At 40.0% G+C, this 22,750-nt stretch overlaps 1 protein-coding gene across 1 annotated transcript in view; it reads right to left on the bottom strand.

The window, feature by feature from the left end:
* The window catches only part of OPN3 (opsin 3), a 47,459-nt gene that overhangs the window by 5,021 nt on the left and 19,688 nt on the right, over positions 1-22,750 (bottom strand). The window contains exon 2 of the mRNA XM_033200788.1: positions 5,973-6,292. Coding sequence (XP_033056679.1) covers positions 5,973-6,292 — 320 coding nt within the window. The remainder of the gene's footprint in view (positions 1-5,972; positions 6,293-22,750) is intronic.

Genomic DNA, 22,750 nt, shown 5'->3' with positions numbered 1-22,750 from the left:
CAGCACTTGGTAAAACTCCTTCCTCTAAAATTAGCCTGTCTACTCCCAGTCTGTTCCCATTAAAGGGATGGAGGAGTGATGATGTACAGTCTGAAAGTTCTTTGAGTTTCTTGAATATAAATTTCTTTTTGCTGTTTCTCCTATTATTATAAATGTGTTATAATAATACACGGGCAAAGAATATTTCTGCACACCAAAAATACGTTCCTAAATAAAAATAATTCTCTCTAAACATTGTAGTAAGTTATACGACTTTTACTACAAAAATATAAGTACTTTATATATTGATTTTTTTAAGTAGTTAGCATACTGTTGATACGTAGTATTGATTACTTTATGCTGGGAAATTTACTGCATTTCAATGAACTCTAAGTGTACCATTTAGTTTTGGCATTATCATAAAAATTAAGAGGGCCAGAAGCGGTGGCTCACACCTGTAATCCCAACACTTTGGGAGGCCGAGGCGGGCGGATCGTGATGTCAGGAGATCGAGACCATCCTGGCTAACATAGTGAAACCCATCTCTACTAAAAATACAAAAAATCAGCCGTGGTGGCGGGTGCCTGTAGTCCCAGCTACTACTCAGGAGGCTGAGGCAGGAGAATGGCATGAACCTGGGAGGTGGAGGTTGCAGTGAGCCTAGATCGCGCCACTGCACTCCAGCCTGGGCAACAGAGAGAGACTCCGAGATTCCGTCTCAAAAAAAAATAAGTAAATAAAAATAAAATTAAGAGAAAGAATTTCCAAAGAAATCATTTAGAACATGTGCTTACAGTATTTCCAAATATATTTTAATTAAAATTCCCAAATTGCTGATATCCAAAATTATATTTAAGGAACTATATTCTTATCAACATCATGTATTCAGATTAGCAAAGAATAGAGAGAAATAGGAAAAATTTAAGTCGTTGATTTTTTTAGGGTAGAGAGACTATGTGTGGGGAAAAGTGGGTATTAAATTTCTGGTATTCAGTTGGTGCAAAAGTAATTGTGGTTTTTGCCATTAAAGGTAAACCTTTGAAGGTAACCTTATTTAAAGGTAAATAATATTCCTTTACCAGTATGACAATTACTTAAAAAAATAAATATATAAAGTATTTGTATTTTTGTAGTAAAATTAGTATAACTTATTACAATGCTCAGAGACAAAGATTTTTATTTAGGAACATATTTTTGGTGTGCAGAAAGGTAAATAATTTACCTTTAAATAAGGTTACCTTTAAAGGTTTACCTTTAATAGCAAAAACCGCAACTGCTTTTGCACCAACCGAATACTACTATTCTGTGTGCGCAATTCTATTTTAAAAGAAACTCTTTCATTTAATGTGATAGAATATTATTCTATTTTCAAAACATCATTTTGGGGGCGCTTCCCTAGAGTTTATAGGAAGGCTGTGGAGTTTTGATAAAAGCTCTAGATTTGGAATTAAAAGATCTAAGTTTATATCCCAGATTCACCACTTTTGCTCACAGTGTGATATCGGGCAAGTCAATAACCTCCTCTAAGAGTAAAGAAGAAAGGAGGTTAAACAAAAAAAAAACCTATTAGAGTTAACAGAACTTGAGTTCCATTTCCACACGTATGATTTTGTGGGGTTGTTTTTGAGATTAAGTAGTTATTTATATTTGAACGAGATATGAAACTAACACACTTGTATGTATATGTACATTTATGATACTATAGGATATCTGGAATCATTATTGACTCTTCAGAGTTTCCACTAACAAGTAACATAACCACATCTCAGTTAACTGCCTCCCAAACCTCCAGTATTTAGGTCCAATAGTTTTATCTGTACCATTTTCTGGGCAAGTCAGTCTTTATCCCCTCTCACTATTTATCAAAGCAGAGCACTCATTTATCCATCTTGGAATTACATGCATGCTGGAGAAATTAATTTAAATAAATGTTGGTCTATACGTCCCCAGTTCCTCTTTGGTATAAGGAGAAGATCTTGACTAATGTTTTAGATTATTTGGGTTTATATATGTGAAGTTTTCATGATTATTTTTTATTTATCTCTTTCAGGCCTCTTTGTTTCATTATTTTCTATTCCTTCATTCTGCTCATTAAATATTTTCCCAATAAAAAATTCTATTTCATGCCTTACCCTCTTTATTCAATCATTTGAGGATAGTTTTCAAAATTGCTATGGATGAAGCAATTTTGAAATGATTGGCACAGGCACAAATTTGCCCTAAAGAATGAACCACCTAAAACAAATTCTTCAGAATTCTCTATTAAAGTGTTCTTTGGCCGTATAAATGGCTGATGCCTAGTACTCATTAATCCAAGACATCTGTAGATTTTCAAAGAATTTCACTGTGAATCTTCATTCTCAAGTGTGTAGCTATGTCTCCATCGTTGTTATGAGTCATCTCTCTCTGAATAAGGAAACAGAGGCAAATTACTTGCAGTGAGCTCTGTTTCGGTAGCAGCTAAAGTCAAATCTCTTCACACTTTCACGCCTTCTCCTGTCTTCCCCCTTCTACGTCCTCTGCTTGTAACTCATTCCAAAAATAGTCACTGATCACCTACTCATGCAGACACTATTCTAGCTACAGGTGAGAAAATACATAAGACCCAGTCTCTGCTCTTGAGGAATTCACAATTTGGTGAGGGTGATGCACACTGAGCAGGTAGAAGCCATGAGGGAGGTAAACAGGGAGGATACGGTAGTACACAGGATGGGTAACTCGTTCTGACGGTTAGAGCAACAAAATCCTGCTGTTAGCCTTGTGAGGGAAGGAGGAATTAGTCAAGTAAGGAGGAGAGACAAGAATGTTCCAGAGAAAGAAAATGTGCTAAGACAAGAGGTAAAATAACAAGTCAGTGTCTGAAAACAAGAAATATTACCATTTGCCGCATCCCGAGGTGGCAAGAGGAGGGAAGTGTCAAGAAATGAGGCTGGACAGGTAGACAGGAGAAGCCATACAGGACCGGCCAACCGCACCCAGGGGCTTTATTTTTAATCACAAGGACAGTGGAACTTCTGAAGGTAATACTTGAGAACAACTACTCTGGTGGCAGTGTGCAAAGAATGGAATAGAGGAAAGCAAAATTTTCAAAAAGGAGAACTAAGTTTTTTTAACTGAGTTCGTGGCAGTGGGAGAGGAAAAAATGTATATGCTAAAAAATATAGGGCTGGGCACAGTGTGACTCACACCTGTAATCCTAGCACTTTGGGAGGCCAAGGTGGGTGGATCATGAGATCAGGAGTTCAAAACCAGCCTGGCCAACATGGTGAAACCCCACATCCACTAAAAATATTTTTAAAATTAGCCAGGCATGGTGGTGGGCACCTGTAATCCCAGCTACTCAGGAGGCTGAGGCAGGAGAATTGCTTGAACCTGAGAGGCAGAGGTTGCAGTGAGCCAAGGTTCTGCCATTGCAGTCCAGCCTGGGCAATAAGAGTGAAACTTTGTTTTAAAAAAACAAAACAGAGCAAAACAAAACAAAAAAAATTTAAGTGGCATGGATAAGAACTGATCAATAGTTGGGTGTTGGGGGAGACATGGATAACACTTAGTCAAAGATTATTCCCTAATTTCTGGTCTTGGTAGCTAGGAATGATGACTATTCAATGAGAAAGCAAATGGAGGAGTAGAGGATTTTAGGGAAAATACGACAAATTAATCTTTACATTTGTTAAATTTGATGAGTCTGTGGACCATCCAAGTGGAGGTGTTCAATAGGCAATTGACTACCAGGATCTGTTAGAGGCTGGAAGAAAGACCTGAACTGGAAATAGAGATGTGATCAAGCTTGTGTCAGAAGGAGAAATCCTGGCCGTATGAAAGACCACTCAAGGCCAGTGTGTAGCATGGGACAAGAGCTAAACACAGGATGCTGGGGAGGCCCAAAGAAGAGAAGCCCTTGGAAGACATAAGAAGATGGGGCCAGAGAGTCAGCAACAAAGACAGCAGAGAAAGGCGGCCTAGAATCGATGGCAGGAGAACATCACAAGAAAGTAGTTGTCAATAGTCTCAAACGCTGAGGATGCTAGAAAGGAATAAAAAGGTGTCCACGGGATCACATATCTGGGAGCTCATCAATGACGTGAAATGAGGGCTGTATTAGTGGCAGTGTGGTAGAGGAAGGAGTCTCCAGTTTGCCTTAAGTTGAGGAATAAGTGCTAGATAAACTTACTAAACTACCAACTCCCTGAACTACAACAGAAATTTATTTCTCACAGTTCTGGAGGCTGGGAATCCGTCCCAGGTAGAGTAGCTGACAAGATACGTATCATTCTGAAGCCTCCTCTCTTGGCTGTTATCTCACTGTGTGCTTCCATGATCTCTTATTTATGCACACGTGGGAAGACAGAGAGAGAGACAGAGACAGACAGAGAGAGAGAGACAGAGACAGACAGAGAGAGAGAGACAGAGAGAGAGAAAGAGAGAGAGAGAGAGAGAGAGAGAGAGAGAGAGAGCAAGCTGTCTGGTGTCTCTTCTTACAAGGACACTAATCCCCTAATCCCATTAGACTAGAGCCCCATCCTCATGACCTCCTCTGACCCTAATTATCTCCCAAGGCTCCATCCCCAAATACTGTCACATTGGTGGTTAGAGATTCCACATAGGAATCTGAGAGGGACACAAACATTCAGTCTATTAACAGTAAGAAATTGGCACATCTTATACGCTCAATAAATATTGGGTAAATGTATGCTTACTGAGTGACAACGTGGCACCAAGAGTCACCAATGGTTCTTTGAGTTAGCAGTGACAAAAAGGAGAAAAATAAAGTGATAGCTACAGGGAGCTGAGAGTAGATTGTGATTTAAAAAAAAAATAGCCTGGTAATATGCTAAAGGGAAAGGACCAGTGGTAAGGGAGAGTGTGAAGATACAAGTGAAAGAGAAAATTATTAAGAGGTGTCTCTGGGGCACGGAAGGGGGTGGGGAAGCAATCAGAATACAGAATCGAGTTGGTCCTGGGGGACGTCTCCTGTCGCCCTGTAACGGAGAGAGAGGTCTAAGAATCAGTGGTTTGTGTAAAGAGAGGTAAGGAGTCAAAGGAACCCTTGATAATGGCTTTGTTTTGTCCGATAAATCAGAAGCAGGCTTATTTGATAAGAATGAGAGGAGACAGTAGGGCGAGAGATTAAAATGAGAAGTGAGGTTGTGTAACAGTCAGAGTGTGGAGACACTAGACCACACACACAGGGATAGAAAGGTTGCTAGAACAAGGCTGAGAGGACATCTAAGTGTGGACAGATGTGTTTTGTATTTTTTTTTCCAGCTCCTCTTTGCAGTTTGACTACAGGCATGGAGAAAATAGATGATTGAACTGATCTAGGGATTTTGTCTTTAACAAAGTTGGCATACGTAAAGAAATTTGAAACAAATTATTTAAAGTAATGCATGTAGCTAAGTCCGATTTTAAAAACAGGTGAAAGAGGGGTTTGACGGAGTGAGCAAGAGACTAGAGACGGAAGCAGAGAATAGAGTTGGAAGAATCAGTGAACAGGGAAACATCCATGGCTGAAAACAGAGACTGGGAAATGGAGCCTGCTCCACACTGGGTTTCGTGAAATTGTTTGTGGTCAATTCTTACCCTTTATGACTCTGGTGATTGCCAAACAAAACGTCTGTGCTGTTCTCTAGTCAAAGTCATATGACCTTTGAATAAACAAAGTTATGGGAAGTGTGGAACTCCCTTTTTTCAATTCTTAAATTTTAAGAGTGTTCGATAATGTAGGGTTTTTTGGTTGCTGATTTTGTCAGTCAGAAGCTTTTTCTTTCCTTCTTTTGGTTGAGAGAGGGATATAGAGAGAGTAAATGCTATTCCGCATTGATCTTCCCAGAGAGTGACTCATAGCATAAAATTCAACCAAATGGGAAGTCCCCTAGAACTGCTCTACCTCTGGGCAACTACTGATGACACAGGAAGACTTTCATTCTTTTCCACACAAAATTTTCTACCCTGGATGTGGTTTGGGAGGGGGACATCTGTAGTCTTCAACTCACCATTCGAATGGAATACAGAATATGGCCATAGCAATGGGTTATGACGCCCAGAGGCACCACCAGGCAGCCAAGAAATAAGAAAAGCACAAAGGAGGAATCGTTGGCATCCTTGGATTTCCAGTCCACAGTGCAGCCTAGTCCGTGTACGTCCAGGATGTACCTGTTCCAGCCCAGGAGAGGTGCTCCTGCCCATGCCAGTGAGTAGAGCCAGATGTAGGTAATGGCCCTCCAGGCCCAGGAAAAATTGATCACTCTGGCATGGACCACGCGAATGTAACGTTCATAGGCCAGCACAGTTAGGGTGGCAATGGATACAATCCCTGCAAGAAGAGAAAGTGGAAAAGTATAGCATGGTGCCGGGGGAAACCAGGCATAAGAGACGTGATACATTCTCCACTGGAAATACCTTACAGAGTATCTGAGACTGATAGAGTGCTAACAGTGTCTTATAGTCCCAAGGAAATTCTATTGAAAACAGCTATCCATAAAAGGAACCATAGAAAGGCAGTCAGTGGCTCACGCCTGTAATCCTAACACTTTGGGAGGCTGAGGTGGGAGGATTGCTTGAGCCTAGGAGTTCGAGACCAGCCTGGACAGCATGGCAAAGCCTGTCTTTACAAAAAATACAAAAATTAGATGTGGTGTCACATGCCTGTGGTCCCAGCTGCTCAGGAGGCTGAGGCTGGAGGGTTGCTGGAGCCCAGAGAGGTTGAGGTTGCAGTGAGCTGAGATCATGCCACTGCACACCAGCCTGGGCGATAGCACCAGACTTTGTCTCAAAAAAAAAAGAAAAGAAAAGAAAGAAAGAAAACACAAAATGGAAAATGCCATGCAGATTAAAACAAAGATTAGACAAAAATTAAAAGCCCTAAATCAGCCCCACCCCAAAGATGCTCCTATTGCATTAAACTTTCTCCTGAAGAGAAATTCCAGAACGAGTAAGGGAGAGTCACTAGAGCAAGTGTCTCTTTTAGTTTACCTTCTCTTGGCTGTCTCTGACTCAGCCTTTAAAGTCAAAGGGGGTTGCAAAAGCGCAAACTGAATGACGTCGCAGTAAACCTGCCTACTATCAGCAGATGTCAGCATACAAACTGTTCACACGCAAGGATTGCTGACAAGGGTCGGGCGTGCTTCTGGGCTTCCATGGTCTTCACATATATCGCTATTTTGCAACAAGTCCCCTTTAATGATACTGTTTGTATATTTCTCTGTCACCTTCAGACAGTAAGGTACTCACTTAACAAGCACCTACTATGTGCCAGCCACTGTGCAGTGGATGTCCAATGGTGACTAAGAGACAGAACTCCAGATGTCTGAAGGGAACGTATGTGTGTAAACACTGACAATGACCATGCAATGTGTGGATGCTACAGTCGCCACACAATGGATTGGAGACACAGAAAGGGAAGTATTTGCGCACAAGGCAGAAGCACATTCCAGGAAGAGTGAAGAAACATGTTCTGGGGCACGGAGACGTAAAAGGACACAAAGGGGTCTACAAACGATGATTCAAAGACGCCAGGGCTCACAGGACATGGAAAGAGAAATTTAGAGAGAGCCACATTGACAAAGGCTTTTAATTTCTAGCTAATATTTGTGTTATTTTAATTTTTTGTTTTTTAACCTTTTCCTCTATGAAATAATAAATTATAAATCTGTTACTCTCTTGTCGTTTTACACAATTAAATTCCCCTTGTCCTCCTCCTCCTTTTTCTTCTGAAATGGATGCTCATTCTAGCAGTAGTAGAGAATTTAAAACATGATTGGAGGCCATGGAAACCAGCTTGAAGGCTATTGCAACTGCAGGCAAGACACGATGGGACCTCAACTAGGATGACATTAAAAGGCATGAACAACAAAGTCTGGATTCCAGAAACATTTAGCAACTTGTATCAACAGAATCTATCTGTTTATCGAATGTGAGGCATGAGGGGAGAGAGGAGTTAAAAATAACTTTGAGGTTTTTGGCTGGGCATGGTGGTTCGTACCTGTAATCTCAGCACTTCGGGAGGCTGAAGCAGGTGGATCACCTGAGGTCAGGAGTTTAAGACCAGCCTGGCCAACATGGCGAAAACCTGTCTCTACTAAAAATACAAAATATTAGCTGGGCATGGTGACAGAAGCCTGTAATCCTGGCTACTTTGGGAGGCTGAGGCAGGAAAATTGTATGAACCAGGGAGGCGGAGGTTGCAGTGAGCCGAGTTCGTGCCATGGCGCTCCAGCCTGGGCAACAAGAATGACTCTGATTCAAAATAAACAAACAAACAAACAAACAAATAAAATAACTTGGAGGTTTCTAACCTGCCTAAGGAACAGTGAGCGATTACCTGAACTGAAGTAAAAACCACAAGGTGTATGCACAGATGTGGAGAAGACAATAAAATTGTGAGCTTCCTGGAGCATAAATATTTGTTGAATGAGTGGACACAGAGAGATTGAAAGAACAGCAGTTCAAATGAAGAATGAACATAGGACTGGTCTCCTGGGAAGTAAGGGAGAAAAGGGTGTGTGTGGGCGGCAAACAGGTTAAGAGGCCCGAAGGAAGTCCCAGCTCCCCATGAAGTAGCCCCGTGACTTTCAGCAAATCAAACAATCTCTTAGACCTTTTTGTTTTCATGAAATTTAAAATCCCTTCATATTTTAACATCTAGTGATTCTGCAATTACGTAAGTATGAAATACAGAGGCCCTGGACTCAGAAAGCAATTGGCATAACATAGTTAATATTCATTTATCCCATGACGGGTTTGTTCTTCTGTGAGATTTGGAGGGTGCGGAGCAGTATTATTCCCAGTGTCTCATATACATGGCATCCAATAAATGTTCACTGAATAAATAAGTGAATATTTACTAAATACTCAAGTGATCGGAAGATTGGGTTTTGGAATAGAGTGGAAGAAAATACTTCAGAGAGTAATGGTATAAGGCTGAGTGTGGTGGCTCACACCTGTAATCCCAACACTTTGGGAGGCTGAGGCTGGCAGACCACCTGAGGTCAGGAGTTCAAGACCAGCCTGGCCAACATGGTGAAAACCCATCTCTACTAAAAATACAAAACTTAGACAGGCATGGTGGCATGCATCTGTAATCCCAGCTACTTGGAGGCTGAGACAGGAGAATTGCTTGAACGTCAGAGACGGGAGGTTGCAGTGAGCCGATATTGTGCCACTGTACTCCAGCCTGGGTGATGGAGCAAGACTCCATCAAAGAAAGAAGGAAGGACGGAAGGAAGGAAGGAAGGAAGGAAGGAAGGAAGGAAAAAGAAAAGAAAAGAAAAGAAAGTAACAATATAATAGCAAATAATGGATTTAAATTCAAATCACAGTAGTGGTTATTGGGGCAATGAGAGTATCAAGGTGGATGACTTTTGTATTCAGAAGTCTATTTTTACCTTATTAAATTCTTATCTAAAAAGTGATATTATCATTTCTTTACCTGATATTATTCCTAGAAAAATGTCTAAAAACCTAAAATAATGACATAAGTTGATGCTAACGAAATACTGTTGGTTTTATGTAGTTTACAAACTTTCTTATTAAGTATAATGGTATTTACTTTTATAACTGCCTTTATGTGTTAAAACATAGTTTGGCCTTCAACTTTTAGTTAATTTACACTGAATATGATTTACTCTTTTATAGGCAAGAAAACTCAGTAAAAATAATGACACTGTTGTAAATTAGTAAATTTCAATGTACTTTAGAGAGGAATAAATGAGTTCTTATGGTGAAAGCAATAAGCTGGTAAAATAAACTGGTATGAGTATATCATGTTCATATATTCATTCATTCATTTAGTCATTACTTATTGCTTGTGATGTTTCAGTCACTGTGCTAGAAAATACATATAAAGAGGTGAGTGAAACCAACCCTCACGGCCTTAAGGTCCAGTGGGTAAGAGAGACAATAGAAAAACAAATCAAACAAGCAAATCAGGGCAGTACTATGAAGAACACAGAGTGCAGGAATAGAGAAGAACGTGGGGCATGGTGGGAAGGACACAGAAAGGGATGCAGCTGGTATCGGCAGGGTGTCAGGAAAAGACCCATTGCACTCAGAGCTGAAGTATGAAAAACCCCAGCCTTGTGGTAAGTCGGGGTGCAAGAGGTTAGTAACATTTTCCTTCTGGTTATGTTGGTCAAAGAGACTTTAAGATTGACTAATACAGTTTTTGATCATGCCTGTGTCTTAGCAAGCACGATGACTTTCAGGTGCCTGATTTCAGTCGTCGTGTACCATGACATGTTAGTACAGACCTAGTAAACTTTGTATTTCCTAAGTCTTCCCTGATAGCACAAGTGTATCACTGAGTGGCAGCGTCAGTCAGACTGACTTAGTCTTCGAGGGCCACCCAACTGAGATGATCTAATCCACATCTGCCTTGCAAAATATGCAGCCCTTCTCCCATCAATGCTTTATTTACTAACAATTTTGGTCTTGAGTTGGAATTAATGGCTGTATTCTATTTGATTCCCACAATACTCTCCCAGGAGGATGAGAATGAAAGGACTGTTTTACAACTACTTTAGACCTTTAACTGATGTTAAGCCTTATTAACGGAAATAAAAACTACATGGTATATGAGCAGATATGAGGAAGACAACCAAATTCTAACTTCAAATGGTGCATCCATTTCCGTGAACACTGAAAAGCAATGGGAATGATGAGTGCTGCAAACTAGGTGCCGGTTATGCACCAGCTCCCATGATCATCACTCCACATATGATATTGCACTCTTTTGGAAAGAAGGTCTGTGGCTCCAAGGGTTAAGTAATTGATGTCTCCACCAGCAAGTGGTGGAGACAGTTTTGAGAACCCAAGACTTACTCCAAATCCCGCGATTTTGTCTTAATACCACCTGCTGCCACTAGAGGGTGACTTCTACCTCTCCACAAATTCTACCAGTGGTGAAGTGATGTCTGTGCTTTCACTGCAAAGCTGCAGATTGATCAGGTATGTGCCCATCACTGTGCTGAGTAGGTCTTTTGGAGAAACCAGATATGCGTGGTTCCTACTCTCAAGAAGACTGCAATATTGTATTTTTATATCACACACAACATTGAGAACAATGTAAGATGATACATGATCATATGTCAAAGTTATGGTGCAAAAACAAACCAGAAAAAGTAAAATCCCAGTGGACTATCGGCTTCATTCAGAGATAAAGCTTAACTTGGGTCATAAAAGATGGAATAGGTGCTAAGGAACAGAAAGGAATGAAACGGGCATTTCTGAAACTGAAGCCTCCTTGAATTATTGCAAGAGTGCCTTGGACTCTGGCTGTGGAGCCGGGACCAAGAGGTGGGAAGGTCAGTCACTACAGGGGATGGCGCAAAGCTGAATCTGCCTTCCGTGGCTATCCATGGTCCACAGCAGGGATCTTCCATCTTTTTCTTACTCTTTTCCCTAATAGAATTTTGAAAAACTATGTATACAACCATATTTAAACTGTGACATCTACATTTTTTGTCTTAAGTTTAAAGAATTGTGTAATATAAACTTTTCAAAACTGGAACCATCGGAAAGGGCTTATGTACCTCCAGCGGTTTTGAAGACAGCAGTCTGTAAAATCAAATCTCATTGGCATATCATTAGGCTTTGCCTAAGCTTGCTGCATCGGGATACACACCATGCCCAGGCTGCAAACTGCCCGGCATGTTCACTCAGCTGGCAGCTTTGATACTGCCGTTCCTTCTGCCTGAATTGCTGCCAAGGATCTCAGTCTGGAGAAGACAGATGTGTAAACAAATAATTACAGGAATGTGATAAGAGTTAAACAAAGATGTGTCAGGGAGTTAGAGAATGCAATGTAGGAAGTACTTATCTCTGCCTGGGGAACCACTGGGGAAGGTTTTAAGGGAAAGCAACATTTGAATTGATGAATGGGAGTATTTTATCAAGTTGACAAGAGTGAGGATATTTCAAGGCCAAGGACACAATATGTGTAAAAGCACAGTAGTGAAAAAATATATTTACATGTCTACTCTGTGCTTCAGTTTGAGTCAAATAGTTCTTTCCAATATAACTTAATGATTATACACTCATTTTCAATATTTATCAACAAACACATATCATACACATACTGTGTGTCAGGCACTGTGCTAGGCAATAAGAAAAAAAGATGAATTAGAAACAGAGAACTAAACTACTATAAAACAATGTGATAAATTCAATAATAGACAAATGTGTTTGAGGCCAAAAGTCCTGTATTCAATTCCATATTACCTCCATATTTCCTAATGAATAAGTCATCTGACTTCAGATCAGTTTCATTTTTTTCACATAATTACTATGTGACCATGGGAAAATTAATTAATGTTCTGGAATCTCAATTTTCTCACCAGTAAAATAGGGATAATAGTACCAAAATGCTGTCTCATCGTGTGGCTGTGAGGGGTGTATTAAATGAGAATATAAATATGTTTAGTAAAGTGGTAATGCATAAGGTATTATTATTATTACTGAATAGTTGAATATCTGGGAGCAAAATTGTTTTAAGTAGTAGAAAGTGGGTGGAAGGCATGGGAGTGGACACGGCTCTGGAGCTTAAATATTAATACAAGGTGTGTCTATCAATGTACAATTACCCAATAATACAGTTATTTTCTCACTTTGGCCACTAGATGGCCACATTGAATAGCTTATCTATAGTTCAAGTATCTAGACTGGGGTAAGCAAGTTCACACTAAACAGAAGAGCGTGCTTCAAAAAAAGGCCATGACCTAGACTTGTTAATCCTTATCTGTTAGATAAAAAGTTTAATATAACAAAACTCATGCCTTCAAGGAGCACACAATCCAGAGAAGGCGGTGGAAGGAGAAACTCTGCCTATAGTGGGAGGAGGAATACTCAACTCAGGAGATTTTCTGTGGGAAGCAGGTACCACCTGAGTAAGTCTTAGATATTAAGCAGTTTAACGAGGTTAAAAAAAAAAAAAAATGATGGGGAAGAGGCAGCCAATCCTCTTATCCTATTCCAGGAAGAGAAAACAGCTTATGTAAATACATGGAGACCTAACAGAGCTTGCACCATTTGGGTGCCTGCAAATAATTCCAAATGGTAGGACGGAATTCTAAACAGAGAATGAAAAGACTAAGGACTCTCCTAGGAAAACTCTTAAATGCCATGCGTGGAGCTTGGAATGTGTCCCGAGGGCTCTGAGGAGCCATTAAGTTGTTTTTATTCACTTCCATCACTGTACAATTCTAGAGAATTGTATTGTCTTTTGATTTGGCTTTTGGAGATTTTCCTTATGGGAAGTTCCCTTGGACTGCAATGAGGAAAACAGATTGTGCGCCAAGCCTGGTTCTAGGGAAACCTAGTGGAGAAATGTGGTTACTGTGATAAGGAATGAAACTGATGCAGTGGCACTAGGGAAGGAGAGACGAGGAAGGTCCACCATATTTAAGGAAGTTAATCTTTGTTGGCTGTGGGAATGAATGAAGAAGAATCAAAGGAAGTCTTGGGTTACTGGTTTGTTATAATTAGTAGATGATGTTGCATTGACTTAGAAAAGAAATGAGAGAGAAGTAAATTTGGAAGTGAAGATGATTAGGGGATAACTTACGTCATCATAGATTCTCTGGATCATTTTGAAGAGTATCTGTATGAACTGTATTTCAGATTCTCTACCTATAAAATGGGGCAACTGTAAATACATGTCTTGTGGTCTTGAGAGCTGGCAGGGTGGATGAGCACACAGTAAAATCTTCCAAACTAAGTGCATGCGTTTTTCTCAAATTAATGAAAATTTTGCTCATTCAAAAATATATCGATTTAGGCCGGGCGCGGTGGCTCAAGCCTGTAATCCCAGCACTTTGGGAGGCCGAGACGGGCGGATCACAAGGTCAGGAGATCGAGACCATCCTGGCTAACACAGTGAAACCCCGTCTCTACTAAAAAAAAAAAAAAAAAATACAAAAAACTAGCCGGGCGAGGTGGCGGGCACCTGTAGTCCCAGCTACTTGGGAGGCTGAGGCAGGAGAATGGCGAGAACCCGGGAGGCGGAGCTTGCAGTGAGCTGAGATCCCGCCACTGCACTCCAGCCTGGGCGACAGAGCAAGACTCCGCCTCAAAAAAAAAAAAAAAAAAAATATATATATATATATCGATTTATAGCAATTTTAAAAGATGCAGTTTAACTATTTTTGTTCACAGATAGTAATGGAAACAAAACTCTATGAAGATTGCTTAATAAAGATGCTACTTTACTAAGTAGTGGTCTTTATGAAACCATCCCTAGAAGCTTTATAAAATTAATCAAGGAAAAAGGGACAAGGGAAATGTAAAATAAACCAAGCCTGCAGTACATTCACCCTGGATTATGAGGTCAGCTTGCTCTCTGACCTGCTTCCTTATAGTTGTTTGCCTCTTGTCCCAGAATCACGTAGACCCTGTGACAAAATTATAATTCCTCTTAACTGCTCTATAGATAACAGCTTGAACATTATATAATGTTAAGTTTTCCATTTCAGATATTCTTTCAGGTCCTACATACCAGTGAAACTACTGACATCAGCTTGCCTGAAGGATCCCACGAGAAGCTGACTCACCAAAGAATGCAGTTTCCACATCCTGATGATTTCATCCCCATGTACTCCAACCAATCAATGACCCCAATTTCCCATCCCTTTTCTCCTCATGGTCCCCTTAAAAATCCCAGCCCAGAACTCCTCAGGGAGATGAATTTCAGGGTCTCCTCCCATCTCCTCGTTCAGCACCCACTCAATCATGGCTGTTACCATGCAGCTGGCATACCATCCTGTTGATCCTATAATATCTACTCATATTTGAACAATATTAAAGAAAACCAGTAAATTTAATATGCCTGAAAAAGTTTGTTCTTTTAAGCAAGTAACCAATTCTTCCTTGAAATCTTGTTTATAGTGCTTACTTGTTGAGAAAGTTTCCCTCCTTTTTATTTAATTGACAATAGTAATTTCAGTCCACTAACACTTACAGAGAGTACTTACTATGAGTCAGGGACTGTTCTAAGCAGTTTGCCTGTGTTATCTCATTTAATCTTCATAACAACTCTGTGAGACACGTAGAAATTATAATTATGATTCCCATTTTACAGATGAAATTGAGGGAAAAATGGTTTAGTCATTTGCCAAGGTCACAAGCTAAACAATAAAAGAGCCAAGACTCGAATCACACAGTCTGCTTCCAAAGTCCATGCTGTGCTATACTTGTTTTCTAATTCTCCTTTGAGAATTATCAAAAATTTTATATTAGTGATGTAGAGTCTCTACAGAAAGTGTATTTAATCCATTATCTGCTACATATGTTCTGTAACCATGTCCACCTTTGATATCAAAAGAAGTCATTTTTTTAAACTCAATATTCTTAAATTGAAGAATTTTAGAGAAAATGAAAGACTACTTTCATTTGAATAATATCTCTCAGCTGTCAGAATGAGTGCTTTCCATTTGATCAATAAAAGCAGTTTGCTACAACCACCAAAATGATGGTTTTTATTATATATGTTTTTAGGCATTTACTAGATGTCTATTAAACTGTTCATGTTCAGTAGTCTTCATGTTTAGTGCACAATAACTCAGTTCCAAAGGAAACCCAGCATAACATCAAAGTTAAAACCCTTTCCATGGGTTAAAAAACTATGATTTCAGGCCCAGTGTGGTGGCTCATGCCTGTAATCCCAGCACTCTGGGAGGCCAAGGCGGGCAGATTACCTGGGGTCAGGAGTTTGAGACCAGCCTGGCCAACATGGTGAAATCCTGTTTCTACTAAAAATGCAAAAACTAGCCGGGCTTGGTGGTGTGCACCTATAGTCCCAGCTACTTGGGAGGCTGAAGCAGAAGAATCGCTGGAACCCATGAGGTGGAGGTTGCAGTCAGCCGAGATCATGCCAATGCACTCCAGCCTGGGTGACAGAGTGAAACTCCATCTTAAAATTGAAAAAAAAAAAAATTATGATTTCAGGTAATCAACTTATACAGAAATTTATTTCTGACCATTGTGTGTCATCGCTACCCGAATGCTTGCAGTGCGTTTAAAACGGAGAACCCCCTTAAGAGAGGGCCAATGAACAACCAGAAGAGAACGACTGAACGAGGCAGGCCGCACGCTGTGGTCTGTGGCTAGCTGCTCAGTTTAGAATGCTGCACTGTTGTTTCCGTTGTGGTCAGTCATGCTATCCTTCAATGGTATTTCACACGTGTGGAATCCTTTTTTCTATTAAACTTAGTGACTTTTTTCTTCTAATAGCGGACACAGGGGCAAATAGTTGATGTAGCTGTTAAAGCATACGGACTTTTTTCGCCGTGAGCATCCCCTCCTAGGCTACACTGGGCACCTGTGCAGCAGCTTGGAAATCATTCCGGGCTTATCTTCCCTCTGTTTTCTTTAGTTCTTTTAATATCAGTTCCCCGTGTTCTCTGACCATTCTGGCTTCAAACTTGGCTTATTTTCTGCCTATAGTCCCATTTGGACAGATATCCTAGCCTTAGACTCTTTGACTTGCCTCTGATTTGACAAAGTTTTGTTTCCCCCCAGTAATTGCCTAAACTTCACATACCGTAACCAAGGAAAAGGAGTGCCCTATCTTGGAATAGGACCTCATTAGAACTTTTTCCACACTTACGCTTCTGTTCGGCAGGAAAGGATATTGAACAAGATGGTTAACAATGAAAAAAAGGATCATTATTACACTAAGAGACCCAAGAAATATCCATTATGACCAGAGTCTATGGGCTGAGTGGGAAAAAACAGTTTGAATATAAAGTAACTTCTCTGTGGAATTAATTAAGGTTCAGAAGAATCACAAACATAAGCACAATGAGGCCAAAGTCTAAAACACACACACACACACACACACACACAACAGCTGGATGAAAGCACTTAACAGGAACTGAGAATTCTAAATTCTAATCCTAAATCAACTGCACTCATAGAATAAAGTGTGAAGTTGTGGTACCACAGATAAAACGGGAGGCATACACTTTGTTTCCAACACTTAAAATTATTTCGCGAACACAGCAATCTAGGTTTTATGATAACCCACCACAGTATGCTCAAGAAAACTGCATCAGACTCTGATCCACTTTAGGAACACATTGCTTTGCTTAGTCTTCCCATTCCTCTCTCCCCTATCTCGTATGTGCTTTTAAAACCAACAGAAAACCTTTCTTGGGAAACATTTCTAAATTCATTTCTGTGCCTCATACCATTCCCACTATTCTAGTGCAGGTTCATATTCCATAAATGATTGCTGTCACCCATCCATGACTAAATTTCTTTTGTTTGTGCAGCCTTTGTCATCCTCCTGGGAACCACATACCAGATTAATCATTGACTGGACTCTATTTATGTGCCATCCCAGATCTCCGTGACCCCACTCACAAGCTCCCACTCCCAACTGTGGGCCCTATTTCCCTTGCTTCCCAGCAGCGGTGGCTCTATGACTATGGTTACAAAGCTTCAGCTGCTGCCACTGTCACCACCAATGCATACCTACATGCAGATAGTGCCTCGCTGCACTGGACCCACAGAGGCTCTGGCTTCCCTACTGGCTGGCTGCCTGAAGCTGGCTGATGCAACCTAGAGGCAAAGGGCCATTAACACCTCATGGAGCAGAGTTGGACCAATGGTCAGGAGACAGGAAGAAGCCAGAGATTAGATTGCTTGCCCTCTCCTCTCATCCCGTGGGTTGTTTCAAGCTGCATTAGTATCAGGTAGTTTCTCTGAAGACATCCTGCAAGACCCAGTGACCCTCTGTGGTCAGCTCAGTGGTGCATCCTCTCTCTCAGATTTGGCCTCCTCCCTTCCCTGCCTCTTCCTCTATTCCCTTACTCTTGATTCCCTGGGATTATGCTCCCCAATAAATCATTAGCATATATGCTTTGCCTTAGGCTTTATATGTGGGGAACATGGGCTAAGATAATCATCTTATTACTTTCACAAAGCCCTTTCTAGAATAATGACCTGCAAAGCTCCCTTCACGTAGCATGCTGGCTATTAAGAAACTGGGTATTTCTTGCACTACCTAGTCAACCTTCTTTCACCATTTATAACTTCCTTAGTGCATACCTCACTCTGTCCATCCACGACACAAACAGACTATCTTCATGGCTGCTATTTCCTACTTAACTGTATTTCGGTACAATTCTGTGTACTATGTCTTACCTCTCCAATTAAATTGTAAACTTAAGCATGACATACTTAAATATGTCTTTGTATTTTGACATCATTTTGGCACCTAGAATAGTACAAGGGATTATTATGTATTTGTTGCTGATAAAAGTTATATACATATGACCGACCATGTTTCTTCCCAAATAACAAGGAAAAATCCTGGAGTAAACATGGTCATCCCTGTAATTAACCAAACTCAGGTGAAACGTTGCTTAGAAATAGCCACAGTGACATTTCAATGAAAAATTTTTTTTTCCTCAGGAAACTAGCAATACACAGGTTAGAAGAACATAAAACGAGGCCAACTCCCTGCTATTTTACCTAAAGGATCTCTTTTTCAACTCAAAATATGATTTAACATTCCTTACATGATAATTTTTGACTATTAAAAAATCTATAAAACATTCATTTTTATGAGTGTTGTAAAGTCAAATGACAATCCTGTTAGATTTATCATCTCTTATTCTCTAATCAAAATAATACATTATAATAACTTTGTTTCATACGATACTTTATAGTTTTCAAAGTACTTTTTAATGTATTTTTCTAATTAGATCTTTCCAGACATGTCAGGCAGGAAAGTCTCATTGTCCCCATTTGATGAGAGGGTGAAAAAAGGGGCTGATATCCGTGACCAGCCTAAGGTCACAAGACTAGGAAGGTTCTGTTTGAATGAGAACCCAGATCTTCTGACTGCGAGCGTGGAGCTCTATTTGGATTTTCCTCAAAAAGATTACACAAAGCAAGTTGTTTCTCGGCAATGGTGAAGCTTGAGGTCTTTTTAATTCTATGAAAACATTCAATACATGAATAAATTGTGGAACAGCTCTGTGGCCTGCAATGATGAGTCTAGTTTCTAGGTGTTCGTTCCTAGATTATGAACCTGGCAGCAAATGAAAAAAATCCGATATCCCAAAGGAGCAAATTAAAAATATGAGGGAATCTCACAGGCACTGAATTAAATCTTCATTGCATCATTTATAATTTACAAAGCTCTCAAGGGAGCTCAGGGTTTAGGTTTTAGAGCAGGTGATCACAACACTGATTCCATTTAAGTCATTTTCTATTACCCCGCTGCTGATGCAAATGGAGAGTCCGGAAATACAGTCAGAGGGTGAGTGTGACTCTCCTCTCAAGAATGAATACCACAGGCTCTACTATAATTGTGTGTAACTAATCAACGAGAAAATGTGATATGATATCTCAGGACCATATGAGGAGAATGCGAGAAGAAGCTTATCATATGTAATGTGCTAAGGAAAAACATAATTGCTATACAGCCTGTGCAGTTCTACATTCGGGCAAAATGCTTTAAGTTTAAAACAAACATGTGAGGTGGAGGCGTTGGGAGTATAAAGCAAAACCCATATTGGTGACCAGTGTGGAACAATTTGGATAGGCAAGAAAAATCTCATTTCCTTGAAAGTCTTAGTCATCCTGATCTGAGAATGTCAAGTAACGAAGAAGTAAAAAAAAATTAAAAAAAAAAAAAAATGAAGGTGGGAGAAGGAAACTTCACAAATAAGAGATATTTTCCCCAAGACCACAAAGTAGGTGTTAGAACAAGGCTAGTTCCCAGACGCATTCACATTCTACTATTTCAAGCTCCTCTTCCACAGTCAAATTGGGGTTAACATGAACTTAACTCTCCTCTTCGATGTTCAATTTAACACCTTCTGGATCAGAGCAGCATGTCTCTTTCCATTCATAAGAATGCTATTTCCGAATGCCAGCTTTTGAAATAGCTACATACAAAACTACTGAGGAGACTGTTTAAAATGCTGATTCCAAGGCTCTGCCCTTGAAAATACTTGATCCAGTAGGCCTGGGTCAGAACCTGAATATCTGTATGTTTTAAAGTTACCATTGATGATTCTGACTTTCAGAACAATGGGTCAAGATTAAAATCAGATTTCCTTTAATATAATCTCTATGACTATTCGCTTATTCCCCAGGTTCTCCTCATTTCCCATCACTGGTGCAGGAGCACAAGAAACCACTCCAGATGCCTCTGAATCCTTCAGTCTCAATCCCACACCAAGAGGTGCACAGCAGAGGGGTGCCCCTCTCTCCCGTCTCTGACAGATTCTGCAGCCAGCCCATTTCTGGTCCATGCTGACCTCCATCGTTTTCAGCAAAGCAACACCACCATCATTCTGTCTCTTTGTCCAGGCAGCAGCACAGAATTCAGAATATATTTAAGGACTTTAATGTTCTATGGAATAGTTCTCTTCAATGAGAAGATTTTCACATGTATGCTAGGGTTTCAGCAGTTTAAGGCTTTCTTCTTTGCTCACTGTATCATTTTTTGCATACCCACTTTTGTATTTATTTATTTTAGCTTATTTCATCTTATCTAAGAATTCTTCTACATCTTTAAGAAACAGAGAATAGAGAGATATACCTCAAACCTCCAGTGGACAGACTAGTTTATATATATATATATATATTTCAGATATAAATGAGGATCACTCCAGGCAAGGAAACAGTACATACTTACAATTCAGTGCTATGGTGCCTTTTATGTATGAAATCCTTCATTCTTCAGAGATCTTTCTATATCAATACTCCTTCATCCTTTGGAACTTGAGAACTTTCAGGAAAACCTTCTGATTGTTTCATACTGGGCTCTAAAACTTGCTTGCCTTTGTCCCTATCTGCTGCTCAGTGGCTGTATATTAGGAATTTGGAAATTGTCCCAACAGAACTGAACCATTCATTTGCATTAACATTTCACAAAAGAGTACTGCACAGGACACCAAAAGCAATGCTATGCACAAGACTCCCTAGTTGAGAGGGTCAGTACGGATGTCCAGGTGCCAGGCAGAGCCAGCCCTGAGGAAAGGGTATCTTTTCTAGTTTATATAGGCAGCTCTGATTTTTGTACTTTATTCATTTCTAGCTTTTATTCCTCTTTACCTATCTCCTTATCTTTTGCAATTCTGCTGCTTCTTATAGTCCAATAAACTATAATAATGCTATATTTTATAGAACCTGGCACAGCATATCATAAAACGGCTGAAAGTGATGTCACACGAAAAGCTCTTAAAAATCTAACGCCCTTGAGGTTCACCCTGGCCTCGCCAGTTCCCTAGACTCCAGAACCCATCAGGAAGTGAGAAGCTTGTTGGGGAAGACATGGCAGCTTCATCATGAAACAGACTGATGTTACTTCCTAGGGATTTCTCTCACACTATGGAGAGCAGAAGCCTGGATGTACAATAAACTTGCGGCATATTCTAAGTAAATCAGATAAAATTGTTTCAGGACAAATCGCAGTCTAACAGACAGTCACCAGGCCGGTGTGTCTAAATCTTCTTTAAATATTTGAGTGGCTCTAATGTATAGGGCCCTGAGCTTAGTTCTGGAGAAGCAAAGTCATAAAATATAGTCCTTGATGTAAAGGGGAAAATGCAATATAAAAGAACAAACTAAAATACAAAATTGCGTATTTGAAATGCCAAACGAGACATACAGATGTTAAGTGCCAGAGGAGCCCAGACACAGCAAAGTTCACCAAGTACTGGGGAACCACGGGGCGGGGCGGGGGTGGAGGTGTTAAATAAAGGGGTGGGACTGAGGGAAGCTGAAAATAATCAATCTAAAAATTTGCCCAGCATGTACATGCCTCGCAGTTTCAGGTTTAATTATAAACCCTAGAGCAGCATTGTTCAGTAGAAATATGTCAGCCACAAACATTATTTAACTTTTTAAAAGGCAAAAAGAAACAGATACAATTAACTTTAATAACATGTTTTATTGTACCCAACTGGTATGGACTGGATGTTTGTGTCCCCCCAAATGCATGTGCTGAAATCCTAACCCCACAAGTGATGGTACGAGGTGACATCTTTGGAAGGTGATTAGGACATGAAGGCAGAGCCCTCGTGAATGGGATTAGTGCTGTTATAAGAGGCCAGAGAGCTAACTCTAGTTCTCTTTCTGCCATGTGAGGATAACACAAGTAAGCACACTAACCTGGAAGAGAGCCTTCACCAGAACCCAACCATGCTGGTACCCTGATCTCAGACTTCCAACCTCCAGAACTGTGAAATATGAATTTCTGTGTTTATAAGCCACCTACTTTACAGTATTTTGTTATAGCAGCTTGAATTAAGACACTAACATATGCAACATATTTCAATTTGTAATCAATATAAAATTATTGAGATATTTTATATTTTTCTCATACAAAGTTTTGGAAATCTAATGAATATGTTACACTTACATTTCAGTATAAACCAGCTACATTTCAAGATCTCAAGAGACACATGTGGCTAGTAGTTTTCATATTAGAAAGCAAGGCCCTAAAGAAACTCTGTGCATTGGGCAGGAAGAAATGTGCATAAATATATACTCTGAAGCATTATATTATAGTAGAAAACAGGAAATGGACCTCCATCAAACAGGAGAAGTGTGTAAATAAACCATGAACAAAAGGATGGAAGCATTGCTTGGATTCACCTTAAATTCATGTTGGTGACCTCTGGGAGGAAGGAGGCAAAATGGAATGGAGGAAATACATAGGTGTGAATTTTATCTGCAATATTTTAATTCTTTAGATTAAAACAAATACAGAAATACTAGTCTTTGCTCAATGGGTAGAAGACACATGGACTCTTAC

The sequence above is a fragment of the Trachypithecus francoisi genome, unplaced genomic scaffold (genome assembly GCF_009764315.1).
Source record: "Trachypithecus francoisi isolate TF-2019V2 unplaced genomic scaffold, Tfra_2.0 Lachesis_group5, whole genome shotgun sequence".
Classification (NCBI taxonomy): Eukaryota; Metazoa; Chordata; class Mammalia; order Primates; family Cercopithecidae; genus Trachypithecus; species Trachypithecus francoisi.
The sequence above is the reverse complement of the archived record's forward strand: the minus strand, read 5'-3'. Positions and strand labels throughout refer to the sequence as shown.